The sequence below is a fragment of the Rattus rattus genome, chromosome 7 (genome assembly GCF_011064425.1).
Source record: "Rattus rattus isolate New Zealand chromosome 7, Rrattus_CSIRO_v1, whole genome shotgun sequence".
NCBI classification, from domain to species: domain Eukaryota; kingdom Metazoa; phylum Chordata; class Mammalia; order Rodentia; family Muridae; genus Rattus; species Rattus rattus.
This window is the reverse complement of record NC_046160.1, coordinates 42,017,161-42,039,324: the sequence shown is the minus strand read 5'-3', so window position 1 is coordinate 42,039,324 and position 22,164 is coordinate 42,017,161. Positions and strand designations below refer to the sequence as shown.

Sequence of the window (22,164 nt, the reverse complement as noted above, 5' to 3'; positions counted from 1 at the left end):
ACCAAAGCCAGTCTAGGAGGTCAACCCTCAGAGAAGTCAGAACAGGGAGACCACTGACTGTTGAGAGACAAACCAGATGACTGAGTACTGAGTACTTAACACCATGGGCGAATGGAGCATGCGTTGAGAGGCAGTGGTGATGCATTGAGTAGGACAGTGTTGTCCTACTATGGGTACACAACAGCATCTAGGACAGTGGTTCTCAACTTGTGGGTCGTGACCCCTCGGAGTCGAATATCATATTTTGCATTACAATTCATAACAGTAGCGAAACGGCAGCTATGAAGTAACCCTAAAATAATTTTATGATTGAAGTCATCACAACACGAGGAACTGCATTAAACGGTTACAGCAGTAGGGAGGTTGAGAACCACGGGTCTGGGATGTCTTAGAAACTTGCTCTTACATCCCTGGGCTTGCAGCCGCAGCTTTACCTAACTGGAACAGAAGGTGGACCAGAGCTCTGCGCACTGCCTCCTACCTTACGGGAGATTAGAAGTACCAGGTGCCTTGTAGTTTCCTCTGTTAAGCTCCATTTAGGCAAATTTGTGCTAATATAAAACATAGCAACAGCGATCTAGCCATTATTTGTACCTGGCAACGGACATTTACATTGCGGTGACGACGGTTTTGAAGCAGATCAGGTCGGGTACAAACACCTGGGCGCGGAGCCAGACCTCTGTCCTGAATTCCCTTCTCGAGGTTCAGGAGGAAACCTCGGTTCAGACCCGGGAGGGTGGGGGCGGGGCTGTCTGCGCAGCGGGGCTGTGGCGGCTCAGGCGAGAGCTGAGATTCATTAGGTGCCGCAGTGAGGCGTGACCGGAAAGCTGGTGTGGGTGTCCTCTTTAGAATCCTCTGAGGAGCACAAGCTGAGATAGGCGAGCAAAGAGAGCCTCGGGCCGTGGGTCAGGGGTGTCAATCCATGGTGCCACAGTGCCACCTAGTGGGAAAGATGGCGAAAGTCAGCGAGGTTTGCAGAGCTGGAGGAGTGCTGGGGGCACTAACATTTCTCTCTCTCTCTCTCTCTCTCTCTCTCTCTCTCTCTCTCTCTCTCTCTCTCTCTCTCTCTCTCTCTCTCTCTCTCTCTCTCTCTCTCTCTCTCTCTGTCGTGCGTTGTGCAAGAGAGAGGGAGAACAACAGAGCGGAGAGGAGAGAGGGAGAGTCAGTAAGAGATAGAGGGAGAAAGAGAGGCAGAACAAAGAGTGCTAGGGCAGTGGGGAAGGAGAACTCTAGCCTAGGAGGGGAGGCCAAGGCCGTAGTGCCCTTCTTCAGAAAACGGCTCCATCCATACCATCTGTGGTTTTCCACCCTCAGGGGACCATTCAAGTGTGCTTGCACAAGCCTAGTGGCCCTTTAGTTAGGCCAAGTGTAAAACTAGTTAGGAAAGCACTGGCCATGACTGATTAGCTGTAGGATGTGGCATGCCTAGATTCCATGGCCAGCACCTTAAAGTCCCAGGGCAAGCTTCCACCCAGACTGAAATCCTGGGAGAGATGGATGTAGGGTATTTCTGCTCTGTCAGACTCTGCTCCATCCGTTCTACTCATGGGCAGCCATTCACCTGGCCATTCTAGTCTCTCCAGGCTTGGACAGTCACTTTCCCCTCTTCTGCCTATATGTTACACAGTGACTGCTCCTGTGGCTTGCTCAGCCTGCTTCCTTACGTAATGCGAGACCACCTGTTCGGGGGTGGCACCACCCACAGTGTGATGATCCCGTCACATCAGTCCCACATCAAGAGGATGCCCTACAGATTTGCCTCGATGCTAATGTGGGAGACGCACTTCCTCAATTGAGATCTCAGATAATTCTAGCTGGGGTCAAGTTAAAAACACGGACAGACAACCAGCGGCTGACCCAGTCAACAGGTCCAACCGGACTCACTTCGACCTCATCAAAAGCAGGTGCTGTGTAAGCTGTAAGTAGAAAGATCAGTTTGGTAAATTTACACAGAAACAAACTGCTGAGAAGTCACGGGAACAGCCCAGAAGCACCAGTTGTGGAAGGAACAAATCCCGTGAATCACAGTGCATATGGATCTGTGTGGGTCCCTCGGCTACTGTGGCTGTGGATGCTGTTGCCAGGCTGCTGAGGCTGTTGCCATGGAAGCTGGCTTACTGATGTGCCTGTACATCACTGCCTTCCCACACAGAGCCTGCAGGCAAATCTGCGTGCCTGGGTACCTGGGGTCAGGGCCACATTTGATGCACAGGTTGTGCACTGCACAAGCCCCCCCCACCCCCCAACCCTGTCAGTCTGTGTGCATCTGTGCTTTGGAGACAAGGGGTCCAGTTTCTGCTTTGGAAGGAAAGTCCCTTGGGGGGATGGTTGCATCTATCCCCCAATAGTTATGTATGGATGAGCCTTTACTGTGTAACCTCACTCCTGAATCCATCCTTCCTCCCTCCCTCCCTCCCTCCCTCTCTCCCTTCCTTCCTTCCTTCCTTTATTCTTTATGTATGTGTGTGTGTGTGTGTGTGTGTGTGTGTGTGTGTGTGTGTGTGTGTGTGTGTGTGAAGTAACCTTGGGTGTTATTCCTTAGGTTCTGTCTACCTTGCCTTTTGAGGCAGATTCTCATTTGGCTGGATTAGGCTAGGCTGATTACAAGGAGCCATTTTGAATATGGATGTATGCCTGAGTGTGCGTATGAGCACCACATATGTGCAGGTATCTATGGAAACCAGAAGAGCATGTCAGATCCTCTAGCACTGGGATCATAGGTGGTCGTGAGCTGCTTGATATGGATTCTAGAAACCAAACCTGGGTCCTCTGCGAGAGTAGCAAGCACTCTTAGGCAATGAGGTAGCTCTCTAGTTATTGGATTAAAAAGAGGGGAGGTTCTGGGGCTTGAACCCATGTTCTCGTGCTTGCAAAGCAAGGGTTTTACTGAAAGAGTCACTGCTTGAGCCCCTGTAATGACTTTAAACAAGAACCATTTACTTTAGCTCTAAATTGTGATTTTTGTGGGTCACGGGTTGAGATGGAGGACAGTAGGTGATTGTCTTAGTTAGGGTTTTACTGCTGTGAACAGACACCATGACCATGGTGACTCTTATAAGGACAGTATTTAATTGGGGCTGGCTTACAGGCTCAGAGGTTCAGTCTATTATCATCAAGGCGGGAACATGGCAGCATTCAGGCAGGCATAGTGCAGGAGGAGCTGAGAGTTCTATATCCTCATCTGACGGTCGCTAGGAGAAGACTGACTCCCATGTGGTTAATAGGAGGATCTCCTTGCACACGCCCACAGTGACACACTTCCTCCAACAAGGCCACACTGCTTAATAGTGCCGCTCCCTGGGCCAAGTATTCAAACCATCACAGTAATCTACTGTGATTCTGTGGGCTAGGTGTTGGGATGAAGGACAGCTTATGGTTCTGCCTTCTCTGCTCGTGTATGTCCATCAGGTGCTGGAAGGGTTGGCCTGGCTTAGGTAGACTCAGGGAAAGCTTGCTTGCTACCTTTCTCCTTCTTTGGAACCTGGAAAAGTGGAGGATGGGAAAGCTTGCTGCCATGTTTACACACTGTCTAACATGGAAGGAAAGTCAGGTATGGCCAAGATGAATCATGTTCACCATGGCAGGTTCGGGCAGGGGTTAGGGGGAGGCAATGCAGATACTTGGGAATAGATCTGTCATGTATGAAACAGAAGGAAGAGAGGGCACAGTGGCCCAGAAACCCAGGGCTGTGGTGACTTCCTGCTTTGTCTCTGAGTGCATCCAGTGCTTTGCTCTGGTTCCCTTGCTCTGCATTCACACTGGGGTGGTGGTGGGAGATCGAGGCATGAAGCACACACCAGGGGCAATTTGTTTCCCAAATTGTCTTTGTGCTCAAGAAATGTGGGCACCCCCATGTCCTCTGCTGTCAAGCACACTGGAGATGCTCTCCTTGGCTCGGGGCACCTTGAGAACACACCACGTCAGCAGTGATGGTGCTGAGTTGCTTTTAAAGCGTCTAGGAAACTCTTCCATCTTGATACTTCTGGCTGCAGCTATCCATCCAGTCCTTAGATGTTCCACCCTCGTGCCCAACCAGGTTTCTCTGTGTGCAATAGTTTTGCACCAGTGAGCCACGAGATCACAGTCATTATCTATTACCATAAACAGTTTCTCTGGATTGAGAATTTGGGAGTAGTCTAGCTGGGTGGTTCTGGTTCAGGGGCACACCTGAGATTAGCCATGACCTCTGCCCGGGCTGCATGCTGATCTGAAGTCTTGGCCACAAGCAGTCAGCCCCCAAGACCTACAGATGCTGCTGCTGCTGTCTGAAGGTGGCCTCTGAGCCTTGCCACGTGGATCTCTCTACAGGGCTTTTGAATAATATACTATTCAAAGAGACATTGGTGAGGGGAGGGGAGAGCTGTGTGGTCATCTTTGCGACCCTCGACACATGGAAAGTGGGGCAGTAGCAACTTTATGACCAGCTCCAGACACTGCACACTGTCAGCTTTGGCGGCTGTCCTGGCTTGCCCTGTGGAGGGTCTTTGTTCACTGGGGAAGGCTGGATTCCTAGCTGCCCTGCCTAGTCTAGTCTATGGGGAGCTGGGATTTGTATACGTGAAGGTTCATTTCTTAGACACTCATATGTTCGGGTTACCATCAGGGGGAAGGGGAGGAAGAAAGAGAAGGGGAAGGGGAAGGAAGAAGGAAAGGGAAAGTGGGGAGGGGGAAAGAAAAGGGGAAGGGGAGGGAAGAAGGAAAGGGAAGGTGGGGAGGGGGATGGATCTCTGTCTCGAAAGCCTTCGACTTTTACAGCCTAGCCTGGGATTTTACACTGTTGTTACTCCAGACACATTCTCCTCTCTAGAAGTCATGCCTTTGTGGATTTAGCCCATACTCAGGATGGTATAAAAATTTAGAAAGTGGAGTTGGGCAGGGTTGGGGGAGGAGTCCATTGGGAATTGTGTAGATATTTCCTGTAAATTGTAACATTCCTACCTAGAAGGAGGATCCTCAAAATTAAGGAAGTGAAGGAAAATCACAGGGCTCAGGACTTAAGTAAAACTCACAAGTTGGGGCTGGAGAGAGAGAGGGCTCATTAGTTATGAGTACTTCTTGCCCTTGTAGATGACTGTCTTAGTTATGATTTTACTGCTGTGACTAGACACCAAACCAAGGAAACTCTTATAAAAACAACATTTACTTGGGGCTGACTTGCAGGTTCAGAGATTCAGTCCATTATCAAGGCAGGAACATGACAGTGTCCAGGCAGGCATGGTGCAGGAGGAGCTGAGAGTTCTACATCTTCATCTGATGGCGGCTAGCAGAATACTGACTTCCAGGCAGCTAGGATGAAGGTCTTATAGCCCACACCCACAGTGACACACCTACTCCAACAGGGCCATACCTTTCAATAGTGCCACTCCCTGGGAAGAGCTTATACAAACCATCACAAGGACCTAGGACACATGGTGGCTCACAAACATCTGTCTGTAGCCTCTCACATGGGCCCCAGAAAGATGGTGGTGGATATTGCCTAAGCACTGAGTCCATGCTCTCTCTAGGGGCAGTGAAGTCTGCAGCTTGCTAGAAGAGAATTGTCAGCTGCCACAGTGGGGACAGGTGACAGCTTGTTAATATGAAAAGTAGACCTTGCCCACATTGGACCCACCAGTGAGGGGGTCGCATCCTCTAGACAGGGCTATACAGCTATTGGGAGGAGCCTACCCAAGGATCCCTGTTCTTCCTATGCAGGCAGCTGAAGCGTTGCCTTCTGGGAAGTGGGAGACCATAGGGGGACACTGTGACTATTTCTCCACTGCTGTAGTCTGGCTCCAGAGATCCTTGTATCTTGATAGGATAGAACTGAGATTGTGGGTATGTTATTGGGCTCCAGGAGTAGCCTGTCAACCTGGGGCCACTCCTCTGGGATTGTCACTTCATCTCCTTTTTTCTCCTTTCCCTGCTACAAATGGAGGAGAATAGAAACTGTGGTTGAGCATGTGACCACTGGCTACATGCGGCCGCTAACTCGAGACTCAGCTTGGGACTTTGATTAATTCCCTTTAATGTTAATTGAACTATATTTAATTTTAGATAGTTATTCAATTTTAAATGCCATGGCTGCCCCACTGAGTGGCTTCCAGAACCTGTTCCAAAATGTGGTCTCCAGCCAGCAACTGCTGCAGTGCCTTGGAACTTACTGTGTAGGAACCTGTCACTGAATGCACATTTGATTGTAGGCTCAGCTCTGGTGTGCACTAGGGAGCCCTGGTGGCCTTGTCTAGCGCTGAGCATTCTTTTATGGCAGTAAATTTTTGTGTACGTATGCATTTCCTTGAGCGTTGTGTCCTTGGTTTATAACAAATTCCCTCAACAGACCTTGTGTTTTCTAGGCTGTCAGAGGCCATTGCAGAATGTATCTGCATTTGCTGGGCGCATAAACAGATACCTTGAAGAGATACAATGTGAATTCAAGGCCACAGCTGGGTGGGACCGTGAGGGTTTCAGCCATCGCCAGGGAGCAGGGTAGGATTGGCTTAAGGCCCTGGGATCGGTAGGATTACATATGCAGAAGGGAACAGGCCTGCTCCAGCCATCATCCCTTGGTCTCTCCAGGGACAAGCTGTTCCCTCAGCTCTATATCCTATAGCCCTTGTGACATCACAGAGGAAGGTTCTCTCTGTCCTCTATAAATTCTATTGTTGCTGGTGTTCACAGTTCAAAGCACTGGACTGTGGGGAGTGAGAAATTCAACCCTAAGCACTGGGATCTGGACTCGGGTGAGATTGGAGATCTGTTTATCACATCAAGTAATTTGTTATGCCTAATGTTGATGTTGCCAAGGGAATGAGGTGGGAGAAGGGAGGATGAAGTCCAGTCTCCAAGAACACCAGACCCTTGGTTGGGGGAAAATAGGGAGGTGGCCTGAGGCTCTATGGTCAGTATGGAGTTCTAGGGCCCAGCTGAGAAGGACTGAGGGGGACTTTGTCTTCTGGCTCTGGTCTTTGTCCTACTGGAGTTTAAGTCATACGACTTTTGTCTTTAAAAACATCTAAACATGGGCCAGGCCTGGTGGTGCACACCTTTAATCCCAGCACTCAGGAGGCAGAGGAACTCTCTGAGTTCATGGCCAGCCTGTCTCCAAAGTAAGTTCCAGGCCAGTTGAGGCTGGGAACAGAGACAAAGGGACTCTGCCTCAAACAACAACAGCAACAACAGCAGTAGCAGCAGCAGCAACAACATCACTGGGCACAAAGTGAAGCAAGCCCAATGCTACTGTTTGAACAGAAATACCCCACCCCCACCCCTATGCAGTCCTCAATCTGCATCCTTGTTTAGGAGGTTATATAACCTTGGGCTCTAATGAATTCAAAGAGACACAGGTAAGAGCAGAGGCAATCACTCACTACGTAGTGCAGGCTGGCCTTGAACTCAGCTTGCTGAGTGTTGGGGTCACAGGTACACACTACCACACCTATGCGGCCCTGCTGGTCTATGGCCAGGACTCTCCTCTGTTGCCTGTGACTCCCTGGGCTCTGCCTCAGCTCTCTCAAGCTTTGTCTCAAGTGAACACTGTCCTTCAGTTCACCTTGAGGTTCATTCTTCTGGCAAAGCTTCTCTGGAACCTAACAATAACCCCCCTTCCCCCACCCCAGATTTCTTTTTTAATGTGGGATGATTCCAGGCCAGGATAGCTTCCTCTACATGTAGGGGGCAGTCCCTCCCCAGCTTCCCAGACTGCTCTGTATCGTGCTCTGCCTGACACTCCCCTCAGCAGCGACTGCCTCAGTTACTGGCCTGTATCTTCCTTTTGATGGCTGGGAGTGTACGTGGGCAGCAACCAGGACCAACTTCAGCATGCTGCTGGGCTTAGGGATGGCTGCTTCCGGGTCTCAGCAGCAGCATGGTATTTAAACAGATGTCAGGGAGGGTCACTGTAGTCTGATATTTGGGCTTTCCTGAGAGAGGGGGAAGGGAGAAGGGTGAGAATTTGGAAGGGCTATAGGAAATATTCATGTCTTCCTCTCGGACCTTAGCTGATTCTTTCATTCATTCATTGGTCATATTCCTCACCTCAGAATCCTTTCGTCTCCTCCTTCCCACTGAACGACTTCTCCATAAGTCTCCCTCTTACTTTTATGTCTTTAAAAATGGCTGATGCATTTAATTAAGATTGTTGGCATGAACACTTGTGTGCACATGTGTATATATGTGTATGCAAGTATGTGTGTGAATGTGTACGTGTGTGTGCACATGTCAGTAAGCATGTGTATGTGTGTATATTTGAGTGAGCATGCGTATGTGTGTGTGAGTGTATGTGTGAGAATGGGTGTGTGCATGTATGTGTGTGAGTACATGAGGGTGCATGTGTATCTCTGTGTAAGTGTGTTTATGTGTGTGTGAGTGCCTGTGAGATGTGTGTGTATTATTTTCTTGAGCAAGGGAAACATCAGTGGTTACACTGAGGAATATGACTCCTCTCCTCTGCCAACCATTATAACATGACTAACTCCTCGGGGCATGAGTGGGTGACCTGGGCCAGTCTTTAGTGACAGGTCGAGAGAGAGAGAGAGAGAGAGAGAGAGAGAGAGAGAGAGAGAGAGAGAGAGGCAGGCAGAGAGACACAAAGAGACACAGAGGGAGACACAGAGGGAGAACCAGATGATAAGGAGACAGATAACTTCGGGATCACGAGGCCTTTCCAGGGGAGAAATAGGACAGTCAGCAGAAACTATCATACAGTGGGGCCACGTCAGCAGGAAGATAATCAAACAACATTGCACAAGAGAAACATGGTTTATCTCTAGAACATCACAGAGAGAGACTACAGCAGCCTGGGCACTGATCTCATAGCCTGGTACAATGAGAAGAGTTGGGTTCTTAGGGTCTAAAGCCATAGCTTCCACAAGGCCCTGCCCCAGGCTACTATTGGCTGTTTCTTCTCTATACATCAGAGCCTCAGGAACAGCCTTGGACAGGCCAGCCCTCAACAAGTGGGGTCCAGGTCCAGAAGTGCTTCAGTGCTCCTACAAACATGCAAGAGGGCTTTTTGGCTAAGGGAGCTGACAAGGTTTGGAAACTCTACCTGCATCCTGAAGTTCTGCATGTTTGAAGATTTTTATTTTGATTGGGAACAACTTTTCTTGGTTGGGAAGTCTGAGTGAATGTTAATTTTGAGGGTTTTTTTTATTTTTATTTTTTTTTTTAGAAATTCCAGTGTCTTTTAAAGTTTTTTTGTTTATTTTTCCTTTTAGCATTCTATATAGACAGAGGTAAAAGAAAATGAAACATAAATGTAAGAAGTCTTAAAGATCCCATCTGTAATGTAATAACACCCACACCAACTCTGAGACAGGGTTTCTCTGTGTAGCCCTGACTGTCCTAGAACTCTCTTGTAGACCAGGCTGACTCTGAGATCAGAGATCCGCCTGCCTCTGCCTCTTGAGTGCTGGGATTAAAGGCGTGTGCTACTTTTTTCTGGTGGCAATGACATCATGCCATCTGTGGCTGTGGCTTGGGGTGAGGAAAGCTCAGGACTCTATGTTGCATTTTCTTCTCTAGTTTTGGGTAACGTGTTACTCTTTGAAAGAAAAAAAAGTGAATGGGCGCATGAAAGATTCAAAGTAAACAGCATTCTTTGTTCAAGAGCCTGATGAATCCCCAGGGCTCAGGTGACTGGGCTCATCTTGAGCTCAGGGTCCCTGGAGGATCCAAGAATGCTGTGGTGAGCAGCGCCACCTGGTGGCCTGGCTGGGCGAGGACTCCTGGCAAATGCTCTTCAGACTATGTATGCTTTGGGTTCCCTCAGGACAGGGGCATTCCTTGTCATCTAATACCAGAACCTCAGCAGCTCCCATTGTTCTTTGGTGGTAAGGCTCTGCCTCCTGAGAAAGCATCTCACCATTTTGGGCTTCAGTTTTCCCATCTGTACAGTGACAGAGTTGGGGAGGGATATTGATTCTCAGCCCACCAATCCCAATGTTCACCAACCAGTCTTCCTTTCTCCTCTCTCCTCTCTGTCTCTCTCTCTGTCTCTCTGTCTCTCTATCTCTCTCTGTCTCTCTCTGTCTCTGTCTCTCTCTCTGTCTCTCTCTGTCTCTCTCTCTGTCTCTCTCTGTCTGTCTCTCTGTCTCTCTGTCTCTCTCTCTGTGTCTCTGTCTCTGTCTGTCTCTCTCTCTCTGTCTCTGTCTCTCTCTCTCTGTCTCTGTCTGTCTGTCTCTGTCTCTCTCTGTCTCTCTCTCTCTGTCTGTCTCTCTGTCTCTCTCTCTCTCTCTCTCTCTCTCTCTCTCTCTCTCTCTCTCTCTCTCTGTTTTTTCCAGGGAATTTTGTTAATTATTTACAAGCGTATGGACACCATACCAGTGACTATACATACAATTGAAGAAAATGTCTTTCACCACCCCAGAAACGATGGACTATCTAACAGAATCCCAGAGAAGGGTGGGGCCTCACAATCCATCCCCATTCTATGGCAGGACGTTGATGGGTCCATTCCTGTGCAGCTACTGTGAGTTCATAAGTGCAAGGGCTATGCGAGAAGCAGCCCTACGTCCCTCCTTTCTCTGCTCTTAAATTCTTCCCTCCTCTTTCATGAGCCTCGGAGGTGGTGACATTTATGGCTGTGCACTCAGTAGACACTTGTCTCAGACCAGTTAGGACCTTCAGTAACCCATCACTCACTGCAAAAGAAGCTTTTTGGCTAAAGTGTTAATCTGTGGACAAAAGGATCTAGAAGGCAATTTGATGGACACATCTTATTCATTGGCAAAACAACAGCAATAGTTTTCCTCCAGGGCCTGGGGTCTCCCCAGCCTTGGAGGGCCTGGGGTCTCCCCAGCCTTGGAGGGCCTGGGGTCTCCCCAGCCTTGGGATTTTGACAGGTTTATAATATCAGACACCAGTTCTGTTCCGTGAGCCTCCAACACACAGTAGAAAAGCAGATGATGTCCCTGCAACATTCATGCCACGATTGCCTTGAGTGGGCCATCCTATGGATTCTGAGTATGTGTGTGGGGTGGGGCTTGGGATCTGAGGCTTTAAAAGCTCAGAGGTGATCTGAAGAGACACACCAAGTGGGGAATCCAGCAGCGGCAGCACTCACGCTGCTCAGCACTTAACCCTGACCAGAGTTCACTCCACCCTGGTGCCAGCATGGAATGCTGAGGACAGGCAGGGACTGCTCTGGCTTACTCTGTACTGTATGGGATATGAGGTTGAGCCTAGCCTAGAAAGGCTCCATTTAACAAGCAATAACCTTGACCTGGGTTACTCCATTTTGAACGTAAGTGCCAACAAAGAGTGACTGTACACCTTTCCTACGTTAACGGCTACCATCTGCCAGAGCACCAGGGTGCACAAACTGATAAATGATTCGTTTGTGCCAATAAATACCCTGAAAATACTCAAATCGTATCATAAACACAGACACATGAGCTTATCAGTCATACCAGATGGAACCCCCACATGTGGGACTGTAAAGAGGGATCGCCCTGACACCAAAGTGTGGCAGGCATGCTGGCTTGTTGCTTGTGTTATCTGGGAAAATTGCCACAGTGCAAATCTCCAGCTTCTTGCATGGGCTCTGGTGTGAGTGTCATTTCTTAACCTGTTTCAAACTTACTCTAGAAGTTGTATAAATGCTCTCACAGTGCGGTTGGATAAAAGGCCTGGGGCATCTGCCTCTTTTTTATGGAAATCTCCCCCATGGCCATTCCTTGTGAGCTGCCTTTAGTTTGGGCTCAAGGATCAGGTTGTGTCTCCCGGGAACCCTCCTCTTCCCTGTGAATGGTCCAGGGCTGGCAGATCTTGGGTCTGGTCTTATGTTTGCATCCATCTCTCTGGATGTACTTGCCCACTCCTCTCAGTGTAGGACACTTCCTTTCTGATAAGTTAATGCCTGTCACCTAGGCTACAACATGGCTTCCTAAAGACAAACATCCACAACCAGAATAGAGAAACCATCCAGCAAGTAGTTCTGAGCAAAGCACTGCCTTGCACTCTGCAGATAGTACCCTCAGCAGACACACCCTTCACTGCCCTGTGTGTATGTGAACGTGTGTGTGTGCGTTTGTATTTATGTGTATGCATGTGCATGCATGTGCAAGTGTGTGTGATTGTGTGCATACAGAAAAAAAAAACACCCTAAAAGCCACTGCAGAAATTCTCCAAACTATTGTTAAAATGTGTTTTAAATGGGCAGAAATAAATTAAACAGAGGGAGGAATTTCTCCTCTCCCGCACGTCTCTGAGATTTGTCATCTGCTCACTTACTCCCGCCTACAAGCTTCCCTAGAGAGGAGAAGCCATTAAGAGACCCTTATGGTCACTTCTGGGAAATACTCAGGTCTTCATCAATCCCCTGGCAAAGCTCCATTTGCAGTGGGAGTCCCGCTACTCATGCATATTTATAATGTGTCTCATGGAGAAGAAGCAAAGCAAAGGGGGAGCTGGAATGGCTCTGTTCGTAGAAAGCTCACCTGGTGCTCACAAAGCCCTGGGTTCGATCCCAGCACCACATAACCAAGCAGACACCTGCTATTCCAGGAGAGGCAGGAGGACCAGTAGTTAGGACTATCCTCTACAACATAGTACCTTTAAGGCCAGCCTGGGCTACGTGGAATCCAATGGCCCCCCTCCCCAAAAAAAAGAAGAGGAAAAACTAACAGACCCTTGTAAAATTCACCAGTGGCTCCCTGTGGGGGTAAGTTTCAAAAGAATGTTCAACTCCAGAAGCAACTTGCTAGTCCCAACTGTGGGGACAAGTGGTAAGAAAGGCCGAGCTTTCGATTTCCTCTGTGGCCACTCCCACTGTCTTCTCTGCTCTGCCTTTAAGCTAAGATACTCATTAAACAGAGGGGGCTTCTGGGATTAGGGACCCAGCATGATGTCACATGTCACAGTGGGAACCAGGTGACTCATGTAGCATTGAAATTCGATCCGGCATCATTTAAAATTCAGCTTCTTCACTGTATTTATAACATGTCACATGTCTAGAACACACACAGGCATCTGGTAAGTAACTGCTGTTCTGGGTATCAAGGTAAGTCTGCACACTGCAGAGGTATACGTCTGCCTATCAGTTCCACGTGTGTTACAGGAGAGCATCCATTATCCTAGTTCCCTGTTATTAATGACCTCAGCAAGCATCAGACTTTACTAATGGATTTTCAAAGCCTTTTTTTTTTTTTTGTAAATATGGAAGCTTCACGAATTTGTGCATCATCCTTGCGCAGGGGCCATGCTAATCTTCTCTGTATTGTTCCGATTTTAGTATACGTGCTGCCGACACGAGCACTTAAAGCCTTTAAAAACCTTTCCAACACCAGACACCCTTGACCATGCCAAGGAGGGCGAGGCACGTTCCAGGCATGAGCAGAAAGTGAACTTGGGTCTGAAGTAGGAGAGATGAGTGCTGGGGACCTGTATACGTTTCCACAGTCAAGACTGTTTCGTTAGATGCTTTTTAGCTGGAAAACCAGTGAGATGAGCACTATAGACTGGTCATTGGCCAGTGAGGGGAAGCTGGACTAGATGGAATCAGAAGTTGTCGAATATTATAGGAATTCAGGCAAGAAATGCTTGGAGCTGGCGACGTGGCTAAGTTGACAGAGGACGTGGCAGTGTGTGTGTGAAGCCCTGGGTTTGGTGCCCAGCACCTCAAAACAGGAATGGTGGTTCAAGACTGCAATCCTAGCACTTGGCATAAAATGTTCATGGTTATCCTTGGCTACATAGTAAGTATAAGGCCAGCCTGGACTACATCTGATCCTGGAAAGAGAGGGATAGAGGAAGCGGGAGGGGGGAGTTTTGGCAAAGAGTACCCTGTTCACAGGATTTAGAGACTGAGTGGAGAGCGAACACTGAAGAGCAGGCAGCGAGTGTCTTTCAGCTGGTGACTCTGCAGGGACACTGTTGGGAAGGACACTGTGTGTGTGTGTGTGTGTGTGTGTGTGTGTACATTCTCCTTCAAGCTACTACAGTTGCCTAAAAGGAAAGCATTAATTTTTAAAAAGAATAACTTGCTTTTAATTGTCTTTGAGAACATTCTAATAATACCCTAGAGCAACCAGGCAGCAGGTGCAAATGAGGTGTGCCTGCTGTGCGAGCCATGCACAGCTGGACAGACGCTGCCTTGGCCAGAGGCCAGGCCATAGGCCTGGAGGACTCATGTCACCAGGAAAACAAGGAGCCTAACTCGTACCTTATTTTGAAGACATGGTAAAATGGAGAGAGGGTCCAAAGAGGAGGGGCCTAAGGGTCTCCCTAACCCTAAACTATTGGGTGATCCTTGTGATCCCACTTTTCTGCTCCTGGTAAGAACAGAGAAAACCATATAAAATTAACATATTAGTGACATTGTACCACTGTGGCAACAATGTAACACCTGACAGAAACAGTTTAAGATTTGGTTTGCCTCCAGGTCTCACTCAGACCAAGGCACAGGAGCATGTGACAGAAGTTTATGTCATGATGGCTCAAGATGCACAAAGTTATGACAGGAAGAATATCCCCTTCCCCCACACCCCACACCCTTAATAGGTGCATGTACCTGACCAATGACTTATCAGGGAGTGGCACTGCTTGAGAAGGATTAGGAGGCGTGGCTTTTTTGGAGTAGGTGTGGCTTTGTTGAAGGAAGTGTGTCACTGTGGGTAGGCTTTGAAGTTTCAAAAGCCTAAGCCTGACCCATTATGTGCTTCCTCCGCTCTGTTGCCTGTGAATCTGGATGTAGAGCTCTCATCGGTTTTTCCAGCACCATGTCTGCCTGCACACTGTCACGATGATAATGGACCAAACCTCTGAAACTGTGAGGAAGCCCTAATCAAGTGTTTTATCCTACAGGAGTCACTTTGGTCATAATGTCTCTTCACAGTAATAGCAAGGTGACCACGACAGAAATCAAGACACAGCATGGCCTAGTGTAGACCTAGTTGGGATCTGTACGTTAAGTGGTGTTTCTTCTTACCTGTCTCTAACTTCCTGTCTGTTTTGGTTGCTTAACTCTCACCAAGGTGAAGAACAGTCCAGCCCTTGGTTGCCTCACCTCCAAAGGCCTCCAGGCATGGTTTTTGAGACCTCCTCACTTCTGAAGCTTTCTGGCTGGGCCTGCCCTTCTCAACTCTAGGAAGCATGGCTGATACTCCAAAGGAGGGAAAGCTGACCAGATTTCTGGACTTTACCCAGCTGATTGATTTGGCCTCTGAGTGCGTGGGAGGAAAGGTAAGTGGGCTCTCAAGGGCAGGAAGTCTGTGTTAGGATCAAACACTGAGGGGCCCACTCAGGCTACTTTGACCCAAAGTGAATTATAGTCAGGCCCAGCACTGGCAAGGTTCTGAAGAGATGAACTGAATCCAGGGCAAATCTGGACTAGGGCAGAAATGTATATACATGTATGTATGTATGTATGTATGTATGTGATGTGGATATATGTGTGCATGTGAGCATGTGTGTATGTACATGTTTGTGCATATGTACATAATGTATGTGTGTGAGGTGTGAGTGTACATGTGTATGTGTGTGCAAATGTACATGCATGCATGTGTGTACATGTATGTGCACGTATGTGCATACATGTACATAATGTATATGTGTTGTGTGTATACAACCTATGTGATTGCATGTGTGTGTATGCATGTGTGCATTTGTATGTGTATATTATACTGCATGTATGTTAATGTATATATACTGAGGCCAGAGGATGATGCCAGGTGTCCTGTCACTTTTCACCTTAGTCCTTTGAGATAGGCTCTCTCACTGAACCTAGAGATTGTCACTTTCCAGATATTCTGGCAGCTACCCCCTGCACTGGGTTGCAGGCCTCCATGGGCCACGCCTGGCTTTTGCTGAGGATTTGGGCTAAGCCTTTATGCTTCCATCGTGAGGCCTCTCACCCACTGAGACATTTTCCCCATCCCCTACTTTTATTTTTTATGTGATGTTTGCTTTGCACTTGTGCAAAGTTCACTATCCCTCTGTGGTGTTCTTATTTTTAGAATGGAACAGAGTTTCCAAAGTTTCCACATTCCTACTTCAAACAGGTTCTAAAGGCCTATGAACCACATGGTCATGGTTGTCATAGCAACAGTGTTACTTCTATGTATTGATCTTTTTGATTCATCACTTTTCTGATTGCTATGATAAAATACCCGACGAGAAGCAATGAAGGAGGGGTTGGTTTGTCCATGATGTCAGGGAGGACTTGAGGGGATGCAGTCCATTACAGCAGGGTATGGAGGGCAGCAGGAGTGGGAGGAAGCCGGTCCCATTGCACTAATAGTGAAGGAGCAGAGCTAGAGGAATGCAGGTGCCCAGCTAGCTAGTTCATTCTCACCCAGCGGGCCACAGTGTGCTTTACTCAGGGAGCAAGTGCTTCACTGGTGTGCAATGCAGCAGTCCTTGGTCTCACTCAGAAGTGTGCTGCTTTAGTGGGGACATCACCAGGACAGCATGCTGCAGCACCATCTTCCTGGAGCCATTTGTAGGAAGAATGGTGGCCTCCAAAGCTGAGGTGTGACCCAGTGAGCGTTGTTTTCTTCTCTTCTTCCCTTCCTCTCTTCCTCCCCCCCCCACATGAATACGTATTGTATGGACGGACATGTGTCTGTGTTTCATGTGTGTTGTGTGTATATATGGACACGTGTCTATGTTTCGTGTGTGTTGTATGTATGTGTGGACATGCGTCTGTGTGCAAAAGTGTGTGCCCACAGGTGTGCCCAGAGTCCAGAGGAGGAAATCGGATTTCTTCCTCTATCCTTCTCTACCTCATTTGCCTTGAGACAGATCTCTTACTGAACCTGGAGCTGTTTTTTCTTTTGCTAGGCTGATGGCCAGGGATACCAGTGATCCTCCTGTCCCCAGCTGCTTACAGTGCTGGGGTGACAGGTGTATGGGTGTGGCCAGGCCTGGCTTTTCTTGCTCAGTTCCTCATGCTTGCTCTCCTGTGCTCTTAACCATTGAGCCACCCCACCCCCTGCTCCACCCATTGAGCTCTTTATAAAAGAACCCCAAGGCTAAAAAAGGACACCCAAGCTTGGTGGGTAGGGAAGGAGGGGTGGATCTGGGAAGAGTAGAAGGAAGGAGGGGGAGGAAGGGAGAGAGAGAGGGAGGGAGGGAGGGAAGGAGGGAGAATATGATCAGAACATGCTTGTACGAAATTCTCGAAGAACTTTATAAGAGCCAAGAGCCTGACAGAAAGACGCTGGTTTATTTACATTCCAAGTGTGAGACATTAGCATTTCCATCCAGACTGTAGAAGGGATTCAGAAGGAAAGAATGGGAAGAAATGATTCAGGAGGCAGCAGGCTTGAGACCCAGAAGCTTATAAAGCATTGCAGGGGAAACTCCACTGTCTCTTCCCTTAGGCCAGTCCACACTCTTTTTTACTGCATCTCCCAATGTTTCGCTAGAGGGTGGAATAAAGTGTGTTTTAATTTATGGTAATTTCATCTTGACTCCATTTTCTTCTCTTTGTTCAGGTTTTGTTTGCAACAGATGACTTTTTTGGTCCTGCAGAAAATCTCATAAAGGTATGGCTACTGGCATCCTGTGTGGACAATGATTGGCTTAGCTGAAGCTCTGCACTTCACCGAAACCCACTGGCCTGTCTGGGTCAGCAGCTTGTGTTGTATACTGGGCAGGAAGGATCAGGCTACAGGAAACACACCCAAATCAGCACCAGCTCCCAGGGGACACACAGGGACAGGTAGAGCCTGGAGAGGAGGGGAGGGGCCAGGCTGACAAAGTAGAAAAGCTCATTGAGAATGTCCTCATTGATTCATGAGGATTCCATACCCTGGGCTGGAAGAAAACATCTTGAGATTTGGGAACATCTGCCTGATTCCAAAGGGCAGGGCATTCTTGGGGTTGGGGATTTAGCTCAGTGGTAGAGTGCTTGCCTAGCAAGCGCAAGGCTCTGGGTTCGGTCCCCAGCTCCGGAAAAAAAAGAAAAAAAAAAAAAAAAAAAAAAGAGAGTAGCCCAGTGGGTTGACTTGCTTCACAGGCCTGAGGACCTGAGTCCAATACCTGTAACCCACAATAGAACCAGAGAACTGACTCCTGAAAGCTATTTTCTGACTCCACACATATACCATAGCACACCCCTACCACATTCACACACACACACACACACACACACACACACACACACTATTAGTAATAAAAATAAAAATTAAACTGTGGACAGATAGAGTTGGGGAGATGGCTCAGTGGATAGGGTACTTGCCAAGTTTGGATACCCAGAGTGTGCAAAGAAATCAGTCACAGCGGTGAGAGTGTACCTATAATCCAGGCACTGGGAAAGTAGGGTCTTTGTGGCTTGTTGGCCAGCCATTGTAGTTTAATTGGTGAACTCCAGGTTTCGTGAGAGATCTGTGTTTAAAAAAAAAAAAAGGGTGTGTGTGGGGAGGTGTGGTGGTTAAAGAAGACATGGATGTCTGTCTCTGGAAGCCTAGGAGTATGTCAGCAAGTGTGACTGCATTGCCATCAGCCTTGGTTAGAGGTCCCTAGAGACTGCTGCTGTGTCAGAGAAGGACCTGGCTGAGCTCAGAGCAAGCTGACTCCCCTAACTCTGAAGGCACCGTCCATATATCAACTTACTTTTTACTCAGGAGAAAAGGAAGTAAAATGAGAATCGAATGACGGCATCAGGATAAGAGGGTGTGGCTCTTCTAGACACATACCCCAGGAGCATCCTTGAGAATGAGCGACACTTCATGCAGAGGTCATGCCGGTGTTAGGAGCTCACAGGGCCCGAAGGCTACATGCCACACCGGGAAGCCCAAGCAGTGGATTTGGGTAGGAGTGTGAGGACAGGCCCTTACTTCTATTTTACATTCTGGTGCACCCATGAACATGCATATAATACCCTCATACGAACACACATGAGCATATATAGTCACACTTAAAACATTAGGCATGGGTTTTACATTTCCCCATTATTAATTACTACTACTACTACTACTACTACTACTACTACTACTACTACTGCTACTGCTACTACTACTATTACTACTACTATTACTACTACTACTACTACTACTACTACTACTACTACTATTACTACTACTACCACTACTACTACTACTACTACTACTACTACTACTACTACTACTACTACTACTACTTTATTTTAAATCAGAAACTCTCCCTTGTAGCCCAGGCTTGGAATTGATTTTATGTAGCCCAGGTTGGATTCAAGCTTATGCAGTCCATCTGCCTCAGCCTCATGCGTGCCGGGATTATTGGTGTGCCCCATCATGCTTGGTGATTTTTTTTTCTCCTTTTGAGGGAGGGAGGGGAATGAGGAGGGGGAGAGAGGGAGACAAGTGATTAAGTTAAGGTCTTTTCTCTCATTGGTCCTAGCCCACTCCTCACCCTCCCCTTGGCAGAATGGACACTACCCAGCAGTAGTTTCTGTCAGTGTTTGCTGTTAGAGCACCACACACAAGAGACGTACTCGGCCAACGCACGTTCCCACAGCTTGGAGTCTGGACATCTAGGATCGAGGCTGGCAGAGTCACATCACTGTGTCCTTATAGGTTCAGGACAGAGAGAGGATGCTCAATTCTTCTTATGAGACCCAGCCCAATTGTGAAGAATTCGGCCAGTCCTACCCTGAGAGTAGGCAGAGTGAGAGAGGAGTCAGCTTTTAAAGAGGAAAGGTTCTATCTGCCTCATGGCTTCAGAGTGCTCACCCATGGCTTCTTGGTCTGTTGCTTTGTGCCTGTGGCAGCACAGAGCACCATGATGTAAGTGTGAGCTGGAGGCCTGCTCACCTGAAGGCAGCCAAGGGACAAAAGAGAAAGGGCCTGGGCTTCAGCACCTCCTCCGACAAACACCTCCAGAAGGCCTCTCTGTAGGCGCCACCTCACAATGTGCAAAGCTGAGGGTTAAGCCTTTGTTTAATACCTGAGCCTTTGGGAGTATTTAATACCCGAACTATAACATGTTCTGCCTTTGTGACCAATTCATTCCTAAGTCCCCACTTAGTCACACCAGTTCTTGGGTGGGGGCCTTGACACAGGGATCGGAATCTGGGGCATAAACATTCAGTCCATAGCAGAAAGGTCTGATGTATCTTATACTTTAAAGCGATTGTGTCTAGAAGTATAATAAGCTTTTGTAGTTTCTAATGTTCTCATGTCTTAAGTACCTGGCATTCTGGAACTATGCTCTCTTCACTGACTGAGCATCCGCCATGGTCCTTGCAGACCCAGGCTGCTGCCCTCTTCACTGCTGAGTGGCTGTCACTGTCCCCTCTCTCTGTCCATGCATGTTTGAGTGGATCACATTTGACTATGTGCCCTTCACTGTAGAGCAGGCACTGGGCTGTGAGGGAGCCCCAGGACTAGCTTAGGTTCTTTATTCAAATATGCAACCGCCACCCTTTCCACAGGGTTCTTTTTCCCCCTCAATCCCAACCTGGAGTGTGAGGACTTTGGAATGTTGTAGATGATTAGATCAAGGATGATCCGTAATAAAAGCAAACGTTGCCAGCTTCCAACTCTTAAGTAAGCACGGGGACTTCTTATGCAGCCTGGCATAAGTTTCAGTGGTAACCTTCGTTGGGAGACAGCACTAAAAATCATCTGCCTTTGACCGATGAAGGAAACTCAGGTGTACAAGGGGCAAGCCTGGCCCACGGGCCCTTGGCTGGGAGCTCATGGAACGCTCTGTGAGAGGTTGTCCATATATCATTTCAATGTCGCCATGATGCACTGAATCTGCGTAGTCATCCTGGTTCTCAAGGATGAAGCATATTGCTTAGTGGTTCATTGAAAGAGTCTGAGGTGGCATCGTCGCCACTAGGAGTCCCACCATGGTGGCACAGTGTCTACAACTCAAGGTCTCCAGTTCTATCCTGACCCCAAGCTTCCAGCGGCCTCTCCCATGACCGGGCCTGGTGACCCCTTCCATGATCTTTTATAGCCTTCGGAGTGTTCCATTTGCTCAGTGCCCACATACGCACAGCAGACAGGCAGCATTGACGGGACCAGCGTGTGGTCTCCCTTGTTGCTGGTAGTGGCTCATTCTGTGGACTGGAGTTCATAGACAAGAGTTCTGTTTGCAGACGATACAAACTATGGAGACACCCACTGGCTTGGTGGTAGAGCTGAGCATGAAGGTGGGCAGACATTTCTAGTGAGTCCTTGTTTGCTCTCTCTGTCTATCTCTTTGGAACATAACCTGGCAGGCTGGTAACCCAAGCTCTTCATGAATGCTAACATCCCTTGTCCATCTTCTTAGAGCGACAGTCCGAGTTTTAAGGAAAATGAATACACTGAGTTTGGGAAATGGGTGGACGGATGGGAGACCAGGCGCAAAAGAATTCCAGGTAAGGAGTGGGTTCGTCCCACACTGTGCTTGATGACTGCTTGGGCTGAGGATGAGGCTGAGCTGGTAGAGAGCTTGCCTAGTGTATTAGTAATTTTTCAATGGCTGCCATAAAATAATATGACCAGGGAAACTCATAGAAAAGAGTTAGTTTTGAGCTTAGTCGCTGGGGGCTAGAGTCTGTCATGGTGGGAAGGCATGGCAGCAAGGGGCAGCAAGAAGGGGAGGAAGAGGATGCTGTCGCATCTGTAACAGCATGCACAAAGCAGAGAGTGAAACTAGAAGTAGCTTCAAACCCTCAAAGCCTGTCTCCAGGGACATAGTCCCCTAGCAAGATCCCACCTCCTATGTCTCTCCAAACATCACTGCTAATTGGGAACCAAATGTTCAAATACGTGAGCCTATAGGAGAAACTTTCCACTCAAACCACCATGCCTGGTCTTCTGGAAGCCTTGGGGTGGAGGAGGCAGGAAGATCAGAAACTTAAGATAATCCTTGAATTACCTCAACAGAGGTAAAACTTGCTAGTTTGAGCCTGCACTATGTGAAGCTCTGGAGTGGGTGTGGTGGACTCTGCTGTGAAGCCAGTGTCTTGAAGGCTTAGTAGGTATGTGGCATACTGGGGCCTGGGTGGAATAGAAGCTGTAGGGAACCCTAGAGAGTTGAGGGTAGGCTTATAGAAGATCCAGGCTGGAAGAATTCTATAGTATGGTGGCCTCACTGAAGCTTTCCGAAGGGAATGTCTTCCCTGGTTTAGGATTGGAAAAAGGAGTGTTAGAGAGATCTACAATTTGCCTAGCACAATAGTGGGAAAGGAAAGGCTTTGAGGAAAGGAATTGAGTTGGTCTCTCTGAATCCTCTTTTAAAAAAATTAGAATTGGGGACCCTGTG

At 48.1% G+C, this 22,164-nt stretch overlaps 1 protein-coding gene and 1 non-coding gene across 2 annotated transcripts in view; one reads left to right on the top strand and one right to left on the bottom strand.

Annotated features, from left to right (window-relative positions):
• Positions 1-13,131: 13,131 nt before the first annotated feature.
• LOC116906316 lies at positions 13,132-13,237 on the bottom strand. Its single transcript, XR_004388604.1, has one exon. It is a non-coding gene; the product is annotated as a U6 spliceosomal RNA (small nuclear RNA).
• A 1,717-nt stretch (positions 13,238-14,954) lies between these two features.
• Allc (allantoicase) overlaps positions 14,955-22,164 on the top strand; it is a 29,550-nt gene continuing 22,340 nt past the window's right edge. Inside the window, exons 1-3 of the mRNA XM_032908625.1 lie at positions 14,955-15,162; positions 17,418-17,468; positions 21,187-21,274. Coding sequence (XP_032764516.1) covers positions 15,073-15,162; positions 17,418-17,468; positions 21,187-21,274 — 229 coding nt within the window. The 5' untranslated portion in view covers positions 14,955-15,072. The remainder of the gene's footprint in view (positions 15,163-17,417; positions 17,469-21,186; positions 21,275-22,164) is intronic.